This window comes from Somniosus microcephalus, chromosome 21 (assembly GCF_052327205.1).
Source record: "Somniosus microcephalus isolate GS21.2 chromosome 21, FLI_Smic_1.0, whole genome shotgun sequence".
NCBI classification, from domain to species: Eukaryota; Metazoa; Chordata; class Chondrichthyes; order Squaliformes; family Somniosidae; genus Somniosus; species Somniosus microcephalus.
Window position 1 is genome coordinate 46932184 of NC_141007.1, and position 25890 is coordinate 46958073.

At 42.9% G+C, this 25890-nt stretch overlaps 1 protein-coding gene across 1 annotated transcript in view; it reads left to right on the plus strand.

The window, feature by feature from the left end:
• The window catches only part of mgat5b (alpha-1,6-mannosylglycoprotein 6-beta-N-acetylglucosaminyltransferase B), a 1090939-nt gene extending 1069157 nt beyond the window's left edge, over positions 1 to 21782 (plus strand). Inside the window, exons 14-17 of the mRNA XM_085963547.1 lie at positions 6690 to 6806; positions 13350 to 13424; positions 18998 to 19275; positions 20525 to 21782. Coding sequence (XP_085819673.1) covers positions 6690 to 6806; positions 13350 to 13424; positions 18998 to 19275; positions 20525 to 20723 — 669 coding nt within the window. The 3' untranslated portion in view covers positions 20724 to 21782. The remainder of the gene's footprint in view (positions 1 to 6689; positions 6807 to 13349; positions 13425 to 18997; positions 19276 to 20524) is intronic.
• The last annotated feature ends 4108 nt before the right edge of the window (positions 21783 to 25890 follow it).

Genomic DNA, 25890 nt, shown 5'->3' on the forward strand with positions numbered 1-25890 from the left:
TCTGCATTACTCTGCAGTCACCTCAAAGAGGCTTACAGTGTATAAACCGGGATTCTGTGTCAGTGAATCTCACAATCACAGAGCTGCAGATTCTCCTGGCTTTCTTTCAAAATAATTAAAGTTAACTTGTAGTTATTGTGATTTAAGAAATACTGGGGGTGAAATTGGTTTTGAACAGTAGTGCAAATCGGGTGATAGCGAATTGACAACCTATTTTACACCCTGCCAAAAGAAAATTGGCTGCTAAATCGGCCTTATAGCGTGACGGGGAGAGGGGAGGGTGGGTTGATGGTGGATGTAGGCTGCATCGCGTCTGAATGGACCAGTTGCTTTTTTCCTGTCTCTTTTTGTGTGCTACTTTCCTTGCTGTTGTACTTTTCTTACCTCCTCTCATATCAACTTCCATTTCCCTTTGGTTCTCCCTCTTGTTTTTCTTCTAATCCTTCACAACCTGTTTGTCTTTCCCTGTTGTTTCTCTTGTTTATATTCCTCCCTCAAATGGACTGCCAGCAAACCTCGGTGGCATGCACGGCAGCAAAATAGCTGCCAACTCCAGCTGGCCAGTAAATGTGCTCCCTACATGTTCCACAATACACTTCACAGCACATTTTCTCTCTCACTGTTTTATCTTTATCTGCCAGTTAACATTGTTTTAAAAACTCCAAAGAAATGGTGGGTTTGGGGGGAAAATCATCCCCATTTCAATAGTTAATGTGAAAATGCCTGCAAAAATAGGAGTGCTGTGGCGGAGCCACCACGGGGACTCTGATCTAATGTACATAATTATCTTTAACAAATTATTAGCTACAGAATGAATCTGTATCTTTGTTCATATCATTGCATGTACATAGCGCGGTCCCTTTAAGAATGAGACCAAACGCGATGACGTCATCACGTTGATCACGTGATCCTCCAGCGGCGGGAAAACATGATGATGTCATGACGTCAGGCTGGGGAGCCGCCCTAGCCAGTTCTCGTGGAGCCAGAAAAGAGTACAGACCTGTAATGTAGTTCTCCTGTGTTTTCATTTTAAACTCTGTTGATTAGTATTAAACATCGTTTGTTTGATAGACTGACTCGACCTCAGTCCTTTAGTTAGGAATCTAGCCATTCCTACAGTGCAGCACTCCTCAATGGACAGAGAACAATATGCCACGGTAGTTTAATTCTGAATTTACAACCTTGCAGAGTGACATGGATACTGTGGTTGAAATCAAAAATGAAAGTTGTTAATTGCTTTGCTGAAGCAGAAAGATGTAAGATAATAATTGAGAGGACATAACAAGGTATATTCCTTCAGTTTAATGAACCTAATCCACTAGTTTTACACAAATAAAACAGCAATATTCATGATGCATTATTTTACCATGTAGCAATAGATCAGATTTTATGCATGATAATGTATCTCGGTGATACTACAATTAATAAGATCAGACATTGTGTACGATAAAGTGACACCTGTGTCACATACAATCAGGTGCTTCTTTTCTTATTGTGAAAGATTAGATAGTCCTGTATGAGGCATTCTATCTCTCTCGTTATATAGCTTATGAAGCATTGTGTCTCTGTTATCATTTAGCTTATAGTAGAAATACTCTGCATAAAGAGTGTTTCAGCTGTTAGTGTCTCACCAGTCTGAAATAAGGAAGCTCCAGTATTGCTACACCCCATAAATCAGGAAACTGTGCCATAGGCAGCATCTGACTATAAGAAAGGCTCAGTGAATAAACCTTGTAGTTGCCCAATAATATAAAATATACTGCATCAGATACAGAAATTTTATAAGTCAAAATATAAGAATATCTTGGCATACTATTATACTTTTTCTTAAATCTGCAGTGCAAATATGATGCATTGTTAATAAAAGGGATTATTAACAGGCAATTTGCTTTTGACAGTGGAGAGCGTGAGTAAGGCAAGTGATTTGATGACATCTCGCGAATTTCCAAACTTACTGCATGTGGTGTGCTTTCCCTGAGCACAGCTACTGCAATTCTGCATAAAAAGGCCCAGAGGCAGTGAAAATGTTCATTGCTGAGTGGATCTGAACAATAACAAGTCAGTTGGCACAACAACGTGTATTTATATAGCCCCTTTAACGCAGTAAAATGTCCCAAGGCACTTCACAGGAGTATTAAAAGACAAAAATTTGACACCGAGCCACATAAGGAGAAATTAGGGCAGGTGACCAAAAGCTTGGTGAAAGAGGTAGGTTTTAAGGAGCGTCTTAAAGGAGGAAAGAGAGGTAGCGAGGTAGAGAGGTTTAGGCAGGGAATTCCAGAGCTTGGGGCCTAGGCAACAGAAGGCACGGCCACCAAAGGTTGAACGATTATAATCAGGGATGCTCAAGAGGGCAGAATTAGAGGAGCGCAGATATCTTGGGGGGTTGTGGGGCTGAAGGAGTTTACACGATAGATTCCTTGCAATAACTATGACCTTGATTTCTGATTTGCTTTTAGCACTGGCTCTAGTACTAGTGCATAAACAAACTTAGGAACTGTGGTACCAAATACAAAAAAATGATTAAGTGGTACAAGGAAATTGGAAGCACTGCTGTAAGAATATGTAAATTGTAATTTGCATAACTTCCAATGCAGCATCCCTTTCATGTTCCCTCCAGGGCACTGTGTAGGGATGACCACAGATACACTGGCAAGTTTCTAATTTTATGCCATTTTTGCATTTATGTAGCAAAATATAAAAGCAATGCCATCTGGACCCACTCATCTCCCATCAGAGATCAGAATCCTTTCTTGATGGGACAACTTAAGACTTTTTCGCTCAATGCCACCTTCTTTGTAGTCAATGCAGAAAACAAATGGAGTTCTGTTTTGGATGATTGACAGGCCACCATGTGGACCAATTACCTTGCCTGCACTCAGCCCCAGCATCACTGATCAGAAGACAAATAAAAGTTATGGTTTTTGAACCAGTGATAAAAACATTTATAATCACATATTGGGATAGAGATTGGCCCTCGTGGCACCCATTTTATGAGTGTAAAATGGGCACAATGAGGCCGAATTTCAAGGACCAACATCCTGTACCCAAGGATGCCTGAATGGCATCTATAAATGCAAGTTGCTGTAGTGTGACCTGAATTTTCCAGGCTTCCCTTGCAGCCACCTAAAACAGGCGTTCGATCCCTTATATATGTAAAGGAGGGGCCCTTACAAAAATTGGTCTGCGATGATTGGAGCAGGCATCAGGCCTGCCTGGCCCAAAATTCTTCAGCGGCCACTGCGGCCTAAGAAGCGGCAGCCAATGAAAAGCTTTTTTTTTTTTAATTCCATTGCTGTGGAGCCAAGAGGAGTAGGAGTGGCTCCCTAACACCACAGTATTTGCGATCACCCATCACCCTGTTGCCACTGCCTCCTCCCCATTCTGTAATTACTTTCGACCCACTGCCAGCGAGACAATCTGGCCAACATTTGTGCAGGCAAAATGGGCGAGCTGTATGTAGAGGCGTGACAGGCATCAGCACCTCACCGAAATTAAGCAAATGAGACTCAAAGCCCAATTTCAGGTACGTCTCGGGCCTTCCGTTTAGAGCACACGCCCTGTGCACCCCATTAGTTACACGCCCAAAAACAGGCCATAACTATTGTGTCACTTAATACGCTCCAGATTCAACTGATTGCACAGGAAAACTAAAGAGGAAAGATTATTAGGCCAATTTTCCTGTTATTACTGTCCTGTGTTCTTCTTTTAATTTGTTCTCGGGATGTGCGTGATGCTAGCAAGGCTGCATTTATTGCCCATCCCTAGTTGCCCATAGGAAATGGCAGTGGCTCTTCTTGAACTATTGCAGTCCTTGTGGTGATGGTGTTCCTATTCATTACGAAATTCCTTAAATCAGAAAGTGTAGCACATCTATGTTGTGTGAATATCCGAGTGATGTTTGATCAAACATGAAATCATATTTGCTGGTGCGATTACTCTGCTTCTACACATGACACTTTCAGTTTAGATGTAAATGACACAAATATCTGTGCCAGAGAAAAAAAAACTCTATTACGATAGCAAAATACTGCGGATGCTGGAAATCCGAAATAACAACAGAAAATGCTGGAAAAACTCAGCAGGCCAGGCAACATCCGTGGAGAGAAATTATAGTCGACGTTTCGGGTGAACCCTTTTTCAAAACTGGAAAGGAAATGAAATAAATCGAAGGCAGGGCTGGGAGAGAACAAAAGAAGTGAATAGACATTAAGAGGTATTCAAAACCAGACGTGATGGTGATAGGACAGTGGAGACAAAAGATGGCTCAGATTAGGTGTGAAGTGTACTGGCAGGATGAGAGACAGCTGCCATGTGGGAGAGAGGAAAAAAGGAAAGGGAGGGGGAAGGTAAAACTCAAAACAAAGGGGTGGAAAACAAATATAAGTAAAAATGTAATAGGGGCCGAGGTTATGATCTGAAATTGTTGAACTCAATATTGAGTCCGGAAGGCTGCAAAGTGCCTAATCGGAAGATGAGGTGCTGTTCCTCGAGTTTACATTGAGCTTCCGTGGAACAATGCAAGAGGCCAAGGACGGTGAGGTCCGAGGGGGAATGGAGCAGTGAATTAAAATGACAGGCGAAAAAAACTCTATGTTGGCCAACAATGGCTATGGTCTCAAGACACAGCTGCTATGTAGTCCAAGGAACCCTTCCGAACACGAATGATAAAACAGATTGTCCTGTGTAATTAAAGAGTTCACCTTTGACTTATTAAAGCTGTACTTCTGATGCTTTCAGTGTACTTTTCAGAATGTCTGCAGAGTGCTAACAGTATTCTGTATTTGGCATTGCACTGATCATGCAGATCTTGCAGAGGAGAAGCTACACACCTCAGTGATTGAGGCTGGTGCCTGGTGGTGGGGGTCAAGGGCCTCCTGCATTCAGGGTATTGAACAACTGTTTAATTCTTCTTCTTCTCTTCTTCTTCTTCTTAGGCAGTCCCTCGGAACTGAGGATGACTTGCTTCCACACTAAAAATGAGTTCTCAGGTGACTGATGAGTCCAATGCAGGACCTAAAGTCTCTGTCGCAGGTGGGGCAGACGGTGGTTGAAGGGGCGGGTGGGTGGGGTGCTTGGGCTGACGTGTGCTCCTTCCGCTGTTTGGGCTTGGCTTCCGCTTGCTCCCGGTGAAGAGACTCGAGGTGTTTGGCGCCTTCCCGGATGCTTCTCCTCCACTTTGAGCAGTCTTGAGCCAGGTGTCGGTGGGGTTGTTGCACTTTTTCAAGGAGGCTTTGAGGGTGTCCTTGAAGCATTTCCTCTGCCCACCTGGGGCTCTCTTGCCGTGTCGGAGCTCCGAGTAAAGCGCTTGCTTTGGGAGTCTCGTATAGGGTATGTGGACAATGTGGCCCATCCATCGGAGCTGATCGAGCGTGGTCAAAGCTTCTATGCTGGGGATGTTGGCCTGAGCGAGAACACTGACGTTGGTGCGCCTATCCTGCCAATGGATTTGCAGGATCTTGCGGAGGCAGCGTTGGTGGTACCTCTCCAGTGCTTTGAGGTGCCTGCTGTACATGGTCCATGTCTCTGAAGCATACAGGAGGGCAGGTATCACTACTGCTCTGTAGACCATGAGCTTGGTGCTGGGGTTGAGGTCCTGGTCTTCAAACACTCGCTTCCTCAGGTAACCGAAGGCTTCACTGGCACACTGAAGGCAGTGTTGGACTTCGTCATCGACGTCTGCCCTTGTTTAACTCTTATCCCAACAATACCTAAACTGGAGGAGGGTGTTTGGTCGACACTTATTCATGTGTTAGAGAATCCCATGAGATCCTGGTCCAATAGGCTGACTCTGCCCAACTGAGTTTGAATAAATAACATCGAACCAATCAGATCTCTAATGTCGTACCCTGATTGAATGCATGAACGTTTCAATTGTACCATGGTGTGCCCAGAAAAAATAATAGCCCAAAAACTGCTGTGGCAGGCCAACGAACGGCATCCGCTGTTAGTTAGACTTGCCTTTGCCCGTTTAATGTCAATGATATTTTGCTCTGCAATTTGCTGGGGGTGGGAGATGGAAACGGCGCAGCGCCCTCTACAGGGCATCTGGGATCTGAGTGAGGAGGACAAGCAGCTGTGTATCTCCTTAACCAATCGGGTTAAAGGATTCTAAAATTAACAGCGCAAATACTAAGAAGGAAGTGTAATTTAGAGTGGGTGAATTGAATGCCACATCAGATAGAGAGAGAGAAATAAAGAGATAGAAAGAAAGACTGGATTAAGTGAGAGAGAAAAAAGAGACAGATATTGTCTTTTTTTTTAACTCTCCAACAATAATGCAAACCTGAAGGAATGAGACTCCACTCTTGTAATAGTTAATTTTCAGTGCCAGGGAGGTTGACTGGCAGTAATTAACACTTATCACATAATTAAAAGGGTACTTGGCTTAACTTTCTGTGGCGAGTTTACTTGGTATCGACTGCGCAAGTACAGGAACTTCACGCTGCTCAATGCATTTGAATGGAGAGCCAGCCAGCGAGATGCCATTTTCGCACAGCTAACGGCGGAGCAGCACATTTTCAACAGCTACTTTTCGATTTCCGCGTTTAATCGCACATTTGCCCTCGCCTGAAGTTGCTGTGGCATTTGCACATAAATAATAGCGAGTGCTATTAGCCTCGCCGTTATTTTTGAAAGCAATTTTATGGGCCAAAATTTGCTGACTCTAATGTTTCCCTTCGTTCAAGGTTTCATCACAGCACCCGTACACTGAGTATTTCGTTGGGAAGCCACACGTATGGACTGTAGACTTCAACAATACAGAAGAACTGGCATCTGTTGTCAGAACAATTTCAACAACCAAGGTACAATTATATTTCAGAACAATATTTAATGAGGTAAACTTTTGACTTTCAGCTGTAATTTAAAGGAGGGAGGGCTAGGTGATGAGCAGTGCTTTGAGGTTGTACTTTGCTTTGAAATTACTGATTAAAAATATGCAGGATTACATTTTTTACATTGAGATCAATAGTCACTCATGAAGTAAGTAGCCGTGGGGAAAATCCATTTCATTTTGAGGTGTTGAAATAAGAAGTATACTGAATTTAATATGACCACTTTTCTTTGATAAGATGCTCGCATTCTAGCCTGTCACACATACTGTCACTGAATTGCAGTAGGGGAAATTCTGGTGGAGGGTGGAGGCTGCAGGCCTTGTATTCTACATTTCTGATATATCTCTGAGTGGGAAGTAGTAATGGAGAAACTTCAGTTGTCAGAGAATGAATACTATATTTTGGAAATGTTTTGGCCATTTTACCCAAATGTTGCATTGTAATAAATAATATCATATTTTCTCATTGTTTGGCAATGATTTTAAGAAAAACTTATTTGTGTTTGATTACATAGCTTTACATGTGAAATTTCTACATTGTGCTTCCAGTCAAAAAAAAAACAAGTTGTGCTTTTTATTACCAGCTGCAAATTGATGGGAAATAAATTCCACCTGCATTATATGTAGCATCTGATCATGTTAGACACATTGAGGGTCATTTTAACCCCCAAAAACAGGTGGGTTGGAATCGGGTGGGATGCTAAAATTTGAAAAATCTCAAACCTGACCCCAACCCACCTCCAACCCGCCAGTATTAATGGAGGTGGGACGCGGGGCGGGCAACCAACCCACTCCCAGGAGGCAAGTTGACTTTTTAAATATGATAATGAGGCTGCATTCCTCATATTTAACCTGTCTTCCAGGTTTAACCCTGGCCGGCCGAGTTTCCTGGGCCTCGGGAAACCCGGCAGCTAAAGGGAGGCAAGGACTGCTTGTGGGCCAAGAGGAGCAGGAGTGCTTCCCCCTGGCCCACCAAGCTTACCTGACCCCCCATCGGACTCCCCCTCCACGTGATCGGAACCCCCGGGATTGGGAATCAGACCCCACCGCAATGCAAAGAATCCCCTCGTGCTCAGATCCCTGGGGATCGGGCCCCCTACCAGGATCAGCGACCACCTGCCCCCCTGGATCGCTCCCCCACCCCCAACCCACGCAATCACTAACGCAGCCGCAGGCTCACTACCTACTCTTGGGCTGCGGCCTCCTCCGGAGGGTTCCCTGCCCAACAGGGAGCTAAGCCTGTCAACCAGGCTGGCTTCCGGGTGGGGAACGTGCTGGTCAAAAAAGACACACACTGTGGAGTCAAACCAGGCCAAACTCCTCCCACCCCGCTCACAAGACCCGCCCCACTAAATACAGGAAACTCTCGTTTAAACGGCACCTAAATATCCAGAATTCTCTAATAACCGGCAAAATTCATACTCCGAAAACAACACCTCAATAACCGGAAATGTTGCCGAGTCCGAGTCTCCCGCGGTGGCCGAGTTAGTCAGTGGGGGTAGTTCTCCAAACTGCCACTACTTGGCTTCTTGGCGCTGTCGGAAGTCTCTTCCAATCCACCATCCATTTAACACAACATTCTGTAGGTGAGTACCCAATTATACTGCACATTTCTTGATTTTTTTAAATTTTTGTTTGTTAAAAATAGCCTCGGTAGATATACCTCTCCATTATCCGGAATTTTTAATCAACCGGCACCATCCTGGTCCCGTCGATGCCGGATACAAAAGAGTTTCCTCTATCGGGGCCATTGGGCCTGAATTCTGAACCATTAGAATATTTTGCAATATTCACAGGAGGAATTCTTTGCCCGCTCACCCATGTTTCAGTTGATTTTCTTCAGCGGGTCTATATACCTCTTCTATGGTCTCTATTACTCTGCTATGGATTGTACCAGAGATGCACATGTGACAAACCTGATTTATTGCCATTGATTATTTTGTAAAGTAATGGGGGGAAATGATATAAGCTGTTTACTGGGGAGTGGAATTCGACTTTGTTGGTAGCACAAACCGGACGATGGCAAATTGCCAGCCTGCTTCACACCCCATTCACTTCAATCAAAAAGAAAATCAGGCGGGCTGGAAAACGGACTGCCGATTCACTATCACCCATTTTGCACTACTGCCAAGTCAAATTTAACCTTCTGTTTCTGTCCAGAGGTCCGATCTGGGGTGCATTAGTCATGTTCCCCGGGTTTGCAAGCTGCGGGACTCGGACGTTTTTTAAAAGTCGCTGGTGAAAGTACGAATTACACTAATGACATGCGTGTGTGCAATTTGTGCTGTTGTTCTGTAATTAGCATAACAAATCATGTGCACACTTGAACATTTTCAGATGTTAGCTCAAAAGCATTGAAAAAGCAGTTTGAGGTGAAAGCACAGCATGAGTGCAACTGCATGGGCATAGCAACAACTTTTAGAAAATGGGGCCTAATGCTCATAAATTATACTTTTTATTCTGGGTAACTCTTGTGTAAAAAACTCATAGAATTAATGTGAATGGAGCCATAGTCCACTGGTAATCCGGTGTTAATCAGCCCTTGAGCGAAAACCATTGTCTTACCAGTTGCTGTATAATTTCTTTATGACATATGGGTGGGGGCTAGAAATACTGACTGGTTGGGATGTTCTTCTTTAGGTATTATTCATTAGGAACATATTCACATGGCAGAGACTGAGGTCAGACACTGAAAGGATTCCAGTGGAAAGAGGAAACTTCATATAACATTTCTCTCTCTCCCCATTAAGATGGATAAGACCTCTCTCAACCAATGAAGAAAAGTGGTCTTCCAACATAAATTAACTCTGAATTAACTGGCTGGATGGAGAATAGTCTGTATCTGATAGCTTGGAAAGCTGCACAATTCCAATGTCCCTGCACTTTTTTAAGTTATATTTAGTTTTCAGAGTACAAATCAGAAACATGCATATGGCGATATTATGCAGCACACCACTACCATCTGCTAACTTTCTCAACAATATATTGTAGAGCACACTTGATGTACAATTATGTTCCTGAATCTCTGCTAGGAGTTACGTAGTGATATCATAAGCCATATTTCGAGTGGGTTGCTCATATCTCTGAGGATACAATCATCAAACTTGTCTTTGTCCTGAAATAAGTGGCAGATCAATGATTACCCTTCAGAAATAGTGAGCACTTCCAAGAAACTGCATTCACATGCATAATGATTTGGCAGTGGTCGCAGACAATTCGGACATTCATCTGTCGATGAGCACCATGGGATGTTGCGCAGGTGCTTGAATGGCAGTTGTTGTCCTCTACGGAAAGTGCCAAATCTTTTTAAAAACCCTGCCAATATCTCCTGTCACTGCACGCCAGTGCTGATCTTAATGTGTTCACCAGCATGTTGAAATAGGACATCTGTGATCTGGGTAACAGCACCAATGAACCTCAAACTGATTGACCCTAAGCACATTTCCCATCACCTGGAAGGACCCTGTGGCAAAAAAAGGTTAACTGCCGGGGTTACTGTTAACGATACCAGCAGCACGGGGCCATTGTTGCCATTTCAGTGCAGATCTGATTCCAAGGAAATGACACAGATTCATCTGTTGCTTCCTTGGTGAGATATGGGGGCAGACTTTCTTCTTCTTGTGCCTTGATATATTGGCTTGCCTGAACACTGAACATAGAGGAAAATCGGGTGAGGGGCATACATGCCAGTAACAGAGCCTACCCAATTTTCTGACCATTTAACTGAATCGACAGAAAATTGAGCAGGCTCCATTATGGCCGTGTGATCATCCCTCTGCTGATTTTTCTCTTATGTGCAACACCCAGACAATCCAATATATATCCAAGTGCAATAACAGGAAATCGGTCACATAGTCTCCTCATGCACTGCTCGTTTGTGAAGTTGCGACAGCTCTGTCATTCCAGACAGACATGTTACATGTAGTAGTGAATTCTGGTAATCCTCCGACTATGCTCTCGCACACCCGTGGCCCTGCTCTGCTACTCATGTTCCTCCTTCTTCTTTTCTTCTTCCTCTGGATCACAAATTACAGTATATATTCATGTATAAAATGGAACATTTAGGACACTGGAAGTGAAAAGTAGGGCTGTTATTTGTACTCATAATGGGGTGATGGTACTGTAACCCACTCTGGAGAGCAAACTCACCTGCTTTCGGCCAACGCTGCTCTCCTGTCTATTCTGGACTCTCCAGTGTGGCTCCTTTTCTCCAGCTCCCAGTCTCCCATTCCCCTCTTTGTCTTTGCATTATGACAGAACATGGAACAGTCAGTGTGAATTCTGTGGGCAGCTGCAGAGACTGATGGGGTGTCTTGCGCATAAGTGAAGATTTTTTCAGGCTTCTTGGCTAGAAAGTCGGGGATTCATATTACATGGGTTGCCTTATATGCAAATATACAGGCTAAGAGTTGGTGATGCACTCATACTACTATGTGGTCTGATGCAGTTGAATCTTTCTTTGAAATGTCTCTTGCTGTGCTCCATGCTGGACCTCTGGCCATTCTCTCCACTACTTAAGTGTCATTAATGTTATGAATGTTTGAATCTTAGCATGAGGAAATTTGGATTTTAGCCTTTAGTCCATAATAAGCCAAAAATAAAATAATTGTCAGATCTGCCTATGTATGTGCATTAATCCAGTTTGGCCCCAGGAAAAATACTTGGAACATGACTACAATGCACCATTGCAAAAATTACTACATATTAATGCACACTTAGGTCATAAGAACATAAGAACATAAGAAATAGGAGCAGGAGTAGGCCAATCGGCCCCTCGAGCCTGCTCCACCATTCAATAAGATCATGGCTGATCTGATCCTAACCTCAAATCTTCTATCACTCTGCATCCACCCGAACCCATGTGATCTCCCGGGAGAGGCGAAAAACCAGATAAAGACCCAATGGCCAATTTGGGAGAAAAAAATCTGGGAAATTCCTCTCCGACCCATCTAAGCGATCGAAATTCTTCCAGGAGATCACTCTGTCCCTATATTTTCTACAGTACTTACCTTCTGTAAAGGCGATCTCCACCCCAGCCAGGAACAGGAATAAAACCATCTCCTGAAATCTAACAGAATTAGAACACAGTAGGAGCAGAACAAGGCTACACGGCCCCTGGGCCCGCTCCACTACCCACAGGGCCATGACCATTCCGAACCCAGACTCATGTCCAATTTCCTGCCCGCTCCCCGTAACCCTTTATTCCCTTTACTTCTAGGAAACTATCTATTTCTGTTTTAAATTTATTTAATGATGTAGCTTCCACAGCTTTCTGGGGCAGCAAATTCCACAAACCTACCACCCTCTGAGTGAAGAAGTTTCTCCTCATCTCAGTTTTGAATGAGCAGCCCCTTATTTTAAGATTATGCCCCCTAGTTCTAGTTTCACCCATCATTGGGAACATCCTCACCGCATCCACCCGATCAAGCCCCTTCACAATCTTATATGTTTCAATAAGATCGCCTCTCATTCTTCTGAACTCCAATGAGTAGAGTCCCAATCTACTCAACCTCTCCTCATATGACCACCCCCTCATCCCCGGGATTAACCGAGTGAACCTTCTTTGTACTGACTCGAGAGCAAGTATGTCTTTTCTTAAGTATGGACACCAAAACTGTATGCAGTCATGTGTTAGCTCTAGTGCACAGAGGCTTTTCATCCCCCTGTGTGCCATTAAGAACAAATATACGATAGCCTAGAGACACTCCAATCTTAAATATGGGTGAATGGTAAAATATCCAAGTGAAGAAATAAAGTTGCTTCCTTCCTTACTTGAAAAATATTCTGCAATAAAGAAAGGATGTGCGCTATGTAGCTCAAAGCAAGTTTTAATTAGGAGACGCCAGGAGACTGCAAGAAATTTAAGCATTGTTGCACAGATTTTAAGCAGCGAGCTGCAATATCTCAGTGCCAGATCAGCATATCATCAGTGCTTGCTATGTAATGGCCCAAGCGTGCTTTGCTTTCTCTTAATTATAATAAAGACTGGTATTAAAGGATTTCTAACATATCCTTGCATACTAACACACCAATAAATATTCAGGTAGTTGTAATAAAGTTGTATAAATTATAGCTAAACGTCAAAGAACACAAGACAAGCACATTTAATTTTAAAAAGTCGAATTCATTCTGGTTTGGCACAGCAGCCATTATTTATCTGTCTGATGGGGTTAGGAACAACTGATGTGACGGAGCTCATTGCCTGAAGTACTGAAGTGAAAAGAGTTCATTATATTTCACTCAAACATACAGGACCATAATTGAGAACTCCCTATTTCAGGATATGCTTCAATTATTAAGACATGTCTAAAACAGACTTAGGGAAAAAATCTTAATTGCCATTTATTTATGCCTAGCAAATTCATTTTCATATATTGCAGTGGAATGTTTATATATGTGGCACAAGCTGTAATTTAGGAAAGTAATTACCTACTGTAGTATTATCAAATGTTAATATAAATATATTATTCATCTCATTGTTTTTAACTGTGATATATTATTTTATGTTCGTTAGGTTGCACCCTACCTTCCATATGAATTTACTTGCGAAGGGATGCTGGAGCGTGTCCATGCTTACATCCAACACCAGGTCTGTCAATCAAATTTTCTCTCTCTGTTCACAGGTCACTCATCTCATGTTGTATTTTGACAGGTGTCAATCTTCTTACACCGCTGCCAGTGGCTTTGTTTTCAGCCTACAAGCAGCCCAATGTTTGATGGTTTGAAAGCATTATCCACAAAAGTATAACACTTATCATCCACAATGTGCTTTACCGAATGGCTTGGACAAGAAATTAGAAAGGAAGGAGTATTTTTTTTAAGGGTCCAAAATATCTCTTTGTCAATGTTCCAGATATAAACAGAGATTGCTGGTACACAAGGTACATCATACATGTGTAAAATAATCTCATCACTAAATTGTGATATTCTATTTGTTCAGTGGCCTTAATGTTAAAAACACAAATGTACATAAATTTATTTATATTGCTCCCACCATTATTCACTTGTTTTTTCCGCACTCCTTTATCCTCCCCCACTCCCCCCACCCCCTTCCCAAACAGCAAGCACACACCACTTCCTTTCAGAAAGGGCAAAGATGCTATTTGTTCCTGTCCTCTGATGGTGCAGTTCTCAATATGGCTGCTGAGGGTTCGTGCGTGAGATCTGGGCTCTCAAGTCAGCCACTGCTCTTTCTCTGAGGAGCAACTCCTGGATGCACAACGATGCTTCCTGTTAGCGATAGCGCTTGTTTTACAAAAATGTCAAATACAATTTTGTGAGCGTATTTTTTTTCCCATAAAATGGGGGAGTACTTTCAATGAGAAGTACTCCCCCTAGACTTGTCTTCCCCGTTAAGTTCTGCTTGTCTGTTGTACAACCCAAGGATGTCAGGGAAACAAGCTTCAAAGTTAAGCTGGTCGGCGCCAGGGAAGTGACCTGATATTCTTGACTGCTGGAAGCTTATCTTTTTTTCTCTTTACCTGAATTTGGATTAGAGAAGTAGAGTTTGCACAAAATGTATATTTATGTTCTAAATAATTTCTCCGAACCAGATTCTACTGTTCCAGTTAATGTGGAGTAAAATGTCTTCTGTGTTATCTATGACCAATGTCTATATTTGGATTCAGCACAGATGCTTTGTTCAATGCAACAAAAATAACATGGCAGAAGCATCAGAAAGTGTTAGAATGCCTAGAGCTGGAAATCTGTCAGACTGCAATTCCACAGAGAACAGGCTTTTCCTTGGAATACAGCACCACCTTGCTTTGGATTTGGCAAATAGCATTGATATAAGAATGACTTCTGTCTAGTTTAAACAGATGAGTAACCTAAAACTTTCTGAAGCCATTGCTGGCTTCAAGCGTACCAAATTTGAACCTACCACTGGAAGCACTACTCAGGCTAATCTACAATAAATTTTACAGATGCTGAAACATATATCACATCGGACAGGTCTTGGGTTTTATACTGATTGTATATGTTCAATTCCAGTGAAAATTCAATAAATGTAATTTTAAAAGCATTGCAGGGAAATATAAAGTTCCGGGCAAAGTAATTTGTGAAAAGTTACCTACTCCCTGAAATCAGTAAGAATGGTAAACCCAATTAACAACAACAACAACATGCAATTATATAGCACCTTTAACATAGTAAAACATCCCAAGGCGCTTCACCGGCGCGCTATCAAGCAAAGTTTGACACCGAGCCACATAAGGAGATATTAGGACAAATGACTAATAGCTTGGTGTAAGAGGTAGGTTTTAAGGAGTATCTTAAAGGAGGAAAGAGAGTCTGAGAGGTTTAGGGTGGGAAATCCAGAGCTTAGGCCCTAGACAGCCAATGGTGGAGTGATTAAAATCGAGGATGCGCAAGAGGCCAGAATTGGAGGAATGCAGCGATCTGAGAGGGTTGTAGGGCCAGAGGAGGTTACAGAGATAGGGAGGGGCGAGGCCATGGAGGGATTTGAAAACAAGGATGAGAATTTTATAATACAGGCATTGCCGGACCGAGAGCCAATGTAGGTCAGAGAGAACAGAGCTGATGGTTGAACAGGACTTTGTGTGAGTTAGGATGCGGGCAGCAGACATTTAGATTAGCTCAAGTTTATTTAGGGGGGAAGATGGGAGGCCGGCCAGGAGAGCATTGGACTAGTCGAGTCTCGAGGTAACAAAGTCATGGATGAGGGTTTCAGCAGCAGATGGGCTGAGGCAGGGGCGGAGTTTGTGGCAGGGATCAAAGTCAATGGTTTCCGTCTTCCCAATATTTAGTTGGAGGAAATTTCTGCTCATCCAGTACTGGATGTCGGACAAACAGCGTGACAAATCAGAGACAGTGGAGGGTCAATAGAGGTGGTGGTGAGGTAGAGCTAGGTGTCGTCAGCAAACATGTGGAACCTGACGTGTTTCTGAATGATGTCGGCGAGGGGCAGCATGTGGATGAGAAATAGGAGGGAGCCAAGGATAGATCCTTGGGGGACTCGAGAGGTAACGGTGCGGGAGCATTCAGATCTGCGTCCCTTGGATTTAAGCGAGCAGAGATGAGGGCCATACCAGGGGAGCGACCAGGGTGAGAGAGAGTAATGGTTTTAATGGGGACTAGGGCATCGAAGGTGGAGGTGAGGGTGTTATTGTGCAGATCGGTAGCTGCAGAAATGTCATGGTGAATGGAGGGCCAAAGGCTGGAGAGTTGGGCATTTTGAAGTGCAGCTGTAAGTGACTTGGGGGAGAGTTTTTTCCCGGGGCAGACACAGAAGGAAGTGGGGTTGGGAGGGAGAAGGGAGATGTGGGTGGAAAGCAATACAAGGAAATGATCAGAGATGGCCATATCTGTGACTGACACGATGGGAGTAGAAAGGTCCCGTGAGATGGCAAGGTCGAAGGGTGGCCATAAATATGGGTAGTGGTGTTTATATGGAGGGAGAGATTAAGGGAGGATAGTAGACCAGTGAACTCAGAAGAGAGAGAGCATGATGAGTTGAGATGGAGGTTGAAATCACCGAGGATGAGATGTCGCTTGGTGCATGAGAGCCTGAGGGAGGAAAGCAGTGAAGATATCTGTGAGAAAATTGGCACGATACTTGGGAGGGCGGTAGAGAACAAGGATTTTAAATGAGAGATGAGAGGGGTGGAACAAGATGAGATGCTCAAAGGATGACAAGGTGCCAGAGGAGCAGGGGGTCAGACTAAGGCGTGATTTGGTGATAAGAGCCACACCACCACCGCAACAGTTTGCAGTGGTGGAAGGTATAGCCAGGAGGGGAGGCTTCATTAACGGGAAAGGTGTCATCACCCGTCAACCAGGTTTCTGTCAAGGCTATGATGTCGATGTAATCATCCACAATAAGCTCATGGATGGCAAGGGCCTTGTTCGCAAGTGAACAGACATTCTGGAGGGAGATGCGGAGAGGAGTGGTGATAGCTGATCCTCTGGCAGAGACGACAGGGTCAGCATTGGGAGGGGTGAGTGGGACAGGAAGGAGATTGGCAAGTTTGGCCCCCAGTGGGCGTGCTGGCCAGGAAGGTCGGCGAGAGAGTAGGATGGGACAGTTGGGGTTGCTGCTCGTAAGGAGGCAGCGATGAGTGCCTCGCCAGGCCCTTCGGAGGATGCCAAAAGAGGCACAGAGGGAAGCTGTAGGCTTATCTAAGAGGGAGTCAAGCCTGGCCAACAGCAGGAGAGGAGGAAAGTCTCGAGTGCTGAAGGATTGGGGTAGGGGTTTGGGAGGGCAGAGTACCCAAGAGTGGAGACATGAAAGGAGGCATGATGACAGAAGAGAGGGAACTAGGAGGAATAAAGAGAAAAGAATTAAAAAAAGGGAGCAGAACAAAAGGGGAAATAGAAGTGATGGGCTCGGGTCTGGAGCGACAGCCAAAACGCACACGCAAATGGACACAGGGAAACTCAAGTTACATAGGTGTGGTTACATAGCAAGATTAGGATAGATATGTCCTGGTATTAAATAGGGAATAGCGAGGACACAATAAGAGGGAGTCCAGAGTTAAAGTCAGAGGTCCCGTGGCAGGGTACAGTTGATGGATGTAGGGTGGAGTCAGCTTGGAGCATCGACAAACTGATGTCCATGTTGGGATACAGGTGTGAAGGGTGAGTGAGTCCAGAAGCTATTTGAAGGGTAGAGTATCAGAGGACACACTGCTGGTTGCAACAACAACAACTTGTATTTATATAGCATCTTTAATGTAGTAAAACGTCCCAAGGCGCTGCACAGGAGTATTATAAGACAAAAAATTTGACACCGAGCCACATAAGGAGAAATTAGGGCAGGTAACCAAAAGCTTGGTCAAAGAGGTAGGTTTTAAGGAGCGTCTTAAAGGAGGAAAGAGAGGTAGAGAGGCGGAGAGGTTTAGGCAGGGAATTACAGAGCTTAGGGCCGAGGCAACAGAAGGCACAGCCACCAATGGTTGATCGATTATAATCAGGGATGCTCAAGAGTACAGAATTAGAGGAGCGCAGATATCTCGGGGGGGTTGTGGGGCTGGAGGAGATTACAGAGATAGGGAGGGGCGAGGCCATGGAGGGATTTGAAAACAAGGATGAGAATTTTGAAATCAAGGCGTTTCTTAACCGGGAGCCAATGTAGGTCAGCGAGCACAGGGGTGATGAGTGAATGGGACTTGGTGCGAGTTAGGACAGGGGCAGCTGAGTTTTGGATGACCTCAAGTTTACGTAAGGTGGAATGTGGGAGGCCAGCCAGGAGTGCATTGGAATAGTTAAGTCTAGAGGTAACAAAGGCATGGATGAGGGTTAAGCATTAGTGGTTGTGGCTATGATTCATAGAGCAACCCACAAAATAATTTAAAAGAATATTCATGACAGAACTCAAAAATAGAGTCACCTCAATGTTTATGTTGCCATGTGATTTTTTTTAATACTGTTTTTGTTGAAACAATCTTTTTAAATGTCCCCTATCTGACAGGTTGTGTCACTAAGTCATTATCATCTCATTACATATTTATGGACACAGATTTGCAGGTTATGTGGGGGTAAAGGGTGCAAAGTAATGTTATTTTTTACTTAATTTGGGTAAATGCCTTTTTATTGCCGCACAATCAAAATGTTATATTTAATTTATTGTACTTTTTAATAAGAAACTCTATAAAAAAGATCATCCAGGAAATTATGGACCTAGAATCAAACAATATCTGCAGTCCATACAAAAATGGGAGTTAAGGAAGTTCAAACTATTTAGAATTTTTTTTAAGAAAAAGAAAACTTTCTCACTTGAAAAGTGTACTCTCAATAGATTATAGCGTGACTGCACTTGTAAGATGCTCCCCACCATAATATTGCATACTTCATCCCATGAGATCATCAAAGTTCATGTGGGTCGATTTCTGCTCCAGACCATCAGCTGGTCCAACTCAGGTTACTTCAGGACTTTGGCTTTCATCCCTACTTTGTACTCGGCAACAGAATCAAATAACCAAATCAAGTGAAGATAGTACGATCATGTATGATTCACAAATTTCTTACATTTCCCTGACAATATTTTTATTCCAGCCTAAGGCTCCCTCCTCACCCAATGTGAAGTTTTAAAACAGGATTGGCCAATTCGATTTTAATGCCCATTTTAGTTACCTAATGAAAGGTACCTAACTATGAAAACATTTTTTACCAATGCCATTTTTTTCTTCTTTCTTGTAACAGGATCTCTGTGACACGATATTTCTGTCATGGCCTCAGAATAATTCAAGACATTTCTCATCCTCACCTAATACTACAAGCCTATTCATCGTTCCTCAAAATGTCACTGGGCTTTTCTGGGCTCCAAATGCCACCATGTTGCTCACTTGGCCTCCCGTAAGCTCAATGCAATTACAAGTGTCAACAACAGCACAATCTTGTACAGACGCCTGTCAAGAGCATGGACTCATCTGTGAACCGACATTCTTCCAGTTTGTTAACAATAAGGCCGTCTTTGACCAGTAAGATTCCCTTTCCTTTTCCATTCATAAAGTTTGAGATTGTGAATATTTCTAGTAAATAGTATTAGGAATATGTTGCACTGTAAATTTCAACCCAAACCTTTTGATAACTAGGATTACTATTTTAAGAAGAAAAATAAAAGTAAATCAAAAATACATAGATAATATTTTTTCTATATTTGTCTAATTAGGCTTTGTCTATTATGATAGTAAGCCAGAAAGACCCAGGTGTGATTCCCAGTTTTGAATGAGTTGGTTAATCTCAGCCAAGGCAACATTTCTGGTGTTACAATTGCTCTCTTGCCCAGGGCCAGCGAGGAGAAAAGTATAACAGGTTCCTGCTCCTGCTCACTTTTCAATTATTTTTGCTGGGAAGTGTGATGCTCTCTGCTGTCTGCACTCACAGTTCATTTCAGGCCCTTAAGAAAAACTCAGCCTCTCTCAGATTAAGGCAAGTTATATTCTGACAGTCCTGAAGTAATTCATTAATTTCTGTGGCTGAAGAACTAAATATACCTGGGCAAGTTACTAAAGAGATATGAGAGGTGACAGACAGGATTAGTGATTGAGTACTAGACCGAGCTGGGTTGGTAGTACGACTGACAGATGCTTGGCACACTGACCAACACTGGGAATATGGCTAGCATGAAGACCTAAGGCAAGGTCTTACCAAAGAGTCTGAAAGTCAGTATAGCATAGATTGGACTATCACTAGATACGTATAACAATACATTTGGAAATGGAAGTGCAGTAAGATTGCAGATATTTATGAGTGTAAAATATTAATTATGCATCGTTTAGCAGATTGTAATAGGTTAATGACTATTTTTATCTTGTGTAACTTGTTAGTCCCAACGCAAGCCAATATGTCATGATAGAAATCATTTCCAAGACTATTGTTATGGTCTGTCATATTCTAAAGACAGATAGCTAAAGGTACCTTTTATTACCTATCATGACATATTGGCTTGCGTTGGGACTAACAAGTTGCACAAGATAAAAATAGTCATTAACCTATTGAAATCTGCTAAACGATACATAATTAATATTTTACACTTATAAATTTCTGTCCTTCAGATGTCCCTCATTGGCCACGAGATGGGAAGTGGAACATTTTTTCCATTTCATGCACTAATACTGACTTTAGTCAAAATAACCTTATTTCAACGTGAAATAATTTTTGAAAATGAATTATCACGACCGATATCAAAAAAAACTTGAAGCTTTTTTTTTGCTTTGCATTCAATAGATTCAAGTTTGTCTGCGACAGCGTCGAGTCTGAAGCTAATCATCTCTATCCTGCCTTTGAGGAAATTGCTCAGGACTGTTACCTTCAGAAGCAGGTCCTGCTCTTCAGCTGCGCCGGCCACCACCCGAAATACAGGCGGCTCTGCCCCTGCAGAGACTTTCGCAAGGAGCAAGTGGCACTCTGTAAAGGGTGCTTGTGAGGTTTCAAGCTGTTTAAATATGAAGACTGGGGGGGGTGGCGGTGGCGGTGGGGAAAGAAATTCAACTATCCAGATAACGTAGTGTTTCCACACAATCAGTGCATCAGTGCTTCCACACAGTACAGAAAAAAAACACACGATGGACAAATTTCTCCATCTTCAATAGAAATATTGAAGAAACTGAGGAAATTCTACTACTGCACAGATTGCTTTGTTGTAAGAAAAGGCAAAGTGAACTTAAACAGGCAATATCCAAGCTGTGAACAATTTTAAGTTATTTATTTAAGTGTTTGCTTTTGTTGCATGCAAATGAGAAGTCCACGTGAACTTGTTTTGAACTTAAATACCTTCATGTCTAGATAATGTTTCAGACCACTCCTGTGATCATCAGTGACTCAGAACAGATATTTGAATCAAGAATCAATCATTCTGGAATTCACCGATGGATCCTTTTATTTAAGGATTGAGCCAGTTTTTGTTATATTTGTTACATGCACAATGTTACAGAACATAATGAGACCGAGGGTAATGTTTTTTTTATTTTTTTAGATTCAGTGCAAAACTGCAACTGTATTCCTCAAGTATTCAGTTAATCTAAATTGACTTTCTGCTCTATAGATATCTGTAGTTAGGGCAAGTGATTTGATGCAGCAAACCAACCTTAAAAATTCCAATATTTATGAATTTTAGAAAGATTTGTTGCCCAACGGCTGCAGTTGTACATAAGGAGCCCTGGAGGCAGTGACAATGCCGGTTTCTGGGAGGACTCATAAAAATCAACATTTCATTGTGCAGTACACACGTCTGCTGCATATATGACAAATAAAAATTGAATTGAATTGAATTGAATTCTGAGCAAATCTGAGTGACGACAAATGATTTACTTGTTCTAGCAATACTTATGTGGAGAAATGTTTGATGGAAGTGATCAAAATTGATAGTTTAAAATGAGCTAACCTCAACTCTTTGTCTGTATCATGTTTTCACTGAGAATTCCCCTGAAAATATTCATAAATATGAAATAAATATGATAAGAGCCCTTAGATGGGCAAAGATTTATTGCCGAAATATTTTAAATGCTTCATGCTTACTGCGTGTACATCACTTATATGTGTGGCTCATGAATAGAAAATCATTGCGCTAGATTGTGAAGTAGTTTGTTGTACTGAGGTGCTGAGGGGAAAATCTCTATGATCTTGAAATTATGCTGCAGCATAATACAGTACGTACAACTGGTCATCTTAAGTTCCTAATTCTGTTATTTTAGCAACAGTGGTAACCCATTCACCTCCACTAAAATAGCAGACAGAGGAATTTCAGCCAAATGCATTAAGCATTCACATTATCCCCCAACATTAATTTCAAGGCCTGTGATTTCAATGGTCTTTCTCATGGGGGATGTTCTTTGATTGAGAAGTTTCCATCTAGCTAATCTAGGAAATGGGAATCGCACCATTTAATGTCGCTAATGCTCCTAATCTAATTACCAGATAGCAGAGTTAATTTTATGGAAGCATTTTGTTTAAATAGGGCACAAGGTGAACAAACGTTTGATTTAAAAAATTGCATTGTTCCATTATCATACACAGCCTGCGAAACATTCCTTTTAACCAGCTTACTGAAGAACAAATGAGCAACCATTTTGTAAATCACAATGTAGCCCTCCTGAAATATTGCTCCCACGCCGGAGAGATGGGATGAAATCCAGCTCAAAGAAAATAAGTAAGTGCACAGCACAGCCCACTCACTATAAATCCTGCATCTGGCTGGAAAGGATAGGTCAGCATCATTCAAGTTTGAACATATTAAATGCAGAAATTGTTAAACTAGCCTAAAAGGAGGTTGGATCTGCTTCGATTGAGGTGCAGAGTATTGTTACTGAACTTCATTGTATTGTGACGTGCTTGAAACTGCCGCTACTCCAAGCACTAGTACGTTATATTTTAAAGCACTTTTATCCCTTTCTATAGTGAAAACTCTTATATACAAGCCATATTCAATTACTCCTCAAATCTATGTACCAGCTAAAGGTGAAATTGAAAAGGATCTAGGTGACAATAGATTGGACACTTCATATGCGAAATAACCTTGGAGCAACAACAAGATAATAGAACATGAAACTGTATTAAATTAGTAGAGCATAAATCGGAGGAGGTCATGCTGACACTGTGCAGTGATCTGATCAGAATTTTCCACCAGGCAATAACTGGGTGACCAGATGCACAAAGCCTGTCCCATCATAAATGCGCCAGGTATGCATCCCAGTGTATTTTCCGGTGAATGGGACCTGAGGGGGGAGATGTGCCCACCTCAGACAGGTGGGTGCTTCATTTCAATAATCATTTGGGGTGTGTCAGGTCTGTACACCAACTTTTCAACAATTTTTCTTCAGTTTTTTTTCTTGATTTTTTTCCCCCCACCTCTTAGCACTTAAATTCTCAAGAGCCTTTGTGTCAATTGATGTCAATTATTCATTTTTCCACCAACTACCAGCATCAATGAGTTTCACAGTGGCAATCTCTCTATCTAATATATCTGGAAGAGGAGGGCCTATGGAGGGAGGCCAAGCAGTTTAGGCTGCACAAATGATGCTCTGTGCCCACTACTTTGCTCTTTAGATCTCTCCAAACTTAGATATGAAGTTATGCTAATGAGCTCACCAGGAGAACTGTGTGTAAGCACCTTGCTTTCATTTCACTCTGTTTAAAACCAACCAATAGTCATCCTGGCTGTAATAATGCCACAAAAGGAAATCTTAGGGTATAAGTGAAGTCAATGGAAAATAAAGTCAGGTAGAATGTAAAACAGACTGCAATTCGCTATCGCCCTTTTTGCAGTACCACCCAAGATTAATGTATACCCCTTGGACTCTTGAGTACTGCGTCCAGTTTTGGTCACCTTGGCACAACAGAAATGTTCAGATCATGAAGTTAGTGGCAAGAGGAGCTACAGGGCTGATCGCTAATGTTAGATTGAATTATGAAAAGAGATTGGAGCAACTGGGGCTCTTTAGCCTTAGAATCATAGGGGGGGGAAATTCCCCGAGAGGGCCGTTTGGGGCGCTAAGACAAAACTGTTTGAAAAGTTAGCGCCAGGCACTAACCTTTACAAACATTTGAGAAATTCCCATTTTTTGTTCTAAGTGGGAAGTGGAGCTAAATCAAGCTTCACTTGCCCCTTGGAGAGCAAGTGGCAGGGAATGTCCCGATCTGGGGCGCTGTGCTGCCGCGTTGCAGGGCTCTTCCCTCAATTAAAGGGAAGGGCCCCCCGCTGCGAGCTCTGCATTTTCTTTCGGCATCTGCTAGAGTAGGAGTGCCGGGCTGACTGATCACAGCACTCAGCCCACGTCCGGTGCTCAGGAAAAAAAAAATTTCAATCGCCGATTTTTTTCATGTCGGCCGATCACCACGCCTTTAAATGGGGCCCCGCGAGAGGCCATCCTCACAGTTCGTGACCCCTGCAGTCGGTAACATCGCCCGGCACTGCTGCAGGACGCAAGGGGGAATTTTTCTCTCGCGCTATTGGGGCGCTGCGCCCGGAGATGATGTCATGATCTCCAGACGTAGAAGATCAGGGCGATACCCGGTACCCACTGGAGGCGCTAACGATACCCAGTACCCATAGGAGATGCTAACAATGGGAATTTCGCCCCCATAGAATGGTTACAGCACAGAAGGGGGCCATTCAGCCCATCGAGCCCATGCCAGCTCTCTGCAAGAGCACTTCAGCTTGTCCCACTCTCCCGCCCTTTCCCCTTAGCCCTGCAAATTTTTTTCCTTCGGGTACTTATCCAATTTTGAAAGCCACGATTGAGTCTGCCTCCACTGCCCTTTCAAGCAATGCATTCCAGATCCTAACCACTCGCTACATAAAAAAGTACTTCCTCATGTCACCTTTGGTTCTTTGAAAGAAAGCTATTAAGGCTACGATATTAAATGGTAGCGATAGGGTAAATCTGGAGCATTTCTCCAGGGTAAGGGCAAAGGAAAAAGCTAAAACTGGTAAAAGTTTAGGACTGACATCAGGAAAAACCTCTTCATGAAATGCATGATCAACACTTTGAAAAGTCATCCATACTTCAGTCAAGATCTAGTTGAATGGCGTGATGGAGGGATTGTACGTTTGTTTTCCTAGATGAATGAAGTAAGTAAGCAGAACAGACTCCCTTTTCTGTATGTATCATAGGATTCTGTGAATATTCCCATTTGAGTTTTTAATACTATATCACTCGAGTTACAACTACGCTACCCCTTTCATGTTGGTGCAAAATGCTTTTGAGGGCACATCAATGCAAAAGTAGCTCAGGATTCAGGTTGACAATCTAAGTCAAGAGATGTGAGACCAGCTCCAGTAAGTAACCTCACAGGGCCTACCATTTGCACCAAGTACAGTATAACCCTAAGTCAGTGCAAAGCTACATTTGAAGTGCCCTGGCAGTCCACTCGGCCTCCTGGGGCCTTTATAAACATATGTATCAACCTTTTTAATGCTGCGAGAAACTGATTGCCCCTGCCAGTGCTTTCCTAATATTAAAAGCTGCCTGGGTGCAAAACTCTGCCTACACACAGGTAAATACATGCTCCGAGATACATTGCGGTTGAATTTCCACAAGGATCCTCCCAATCAACCACCGTAACTTTAGCAGAGGATCTGTGGGAACCCCAGAAAAATATCTTTCATGTCGTTTCTCCGGCAGCTTCCACGGACATTCTGCCAGAGTTAGAGCGGACGATCAGGAGAACCCCCTGCAGAAATTCAACCCCATTGCCACTATATTTAGTGTAAGGTGCATTCAGCAGTATAACTCGGGTCTGCCATCTAAGCAGCCCCCTCTACAGATATTGGTCTTGATATAACTGCACCCTAGGTGGCATTCTCATCCTTGTTTTCAAATCCCTCCATGGCATCGCCCCCTCCCTATCTCTGTAATCTCCTACAACCCCACAACCCTCCAAGATCTCTGCGCACCTCCAATTCTGGCCTCTTGAGCATCCCCGATTTTAATTGCTGCACAATTGGCGGCCGTGCCTTCAGCTACCAAGGCCCTAAGTTCTGGAATTCCCTCCCTAAACCTCGTCACTTCTCTACCTCTCTCTGCTCCTTCAAGACGCTCCTTAAAACCTACCTCTTTCACCAAGTTTTTGGTCGTCTGCCCTCATATCTCCTT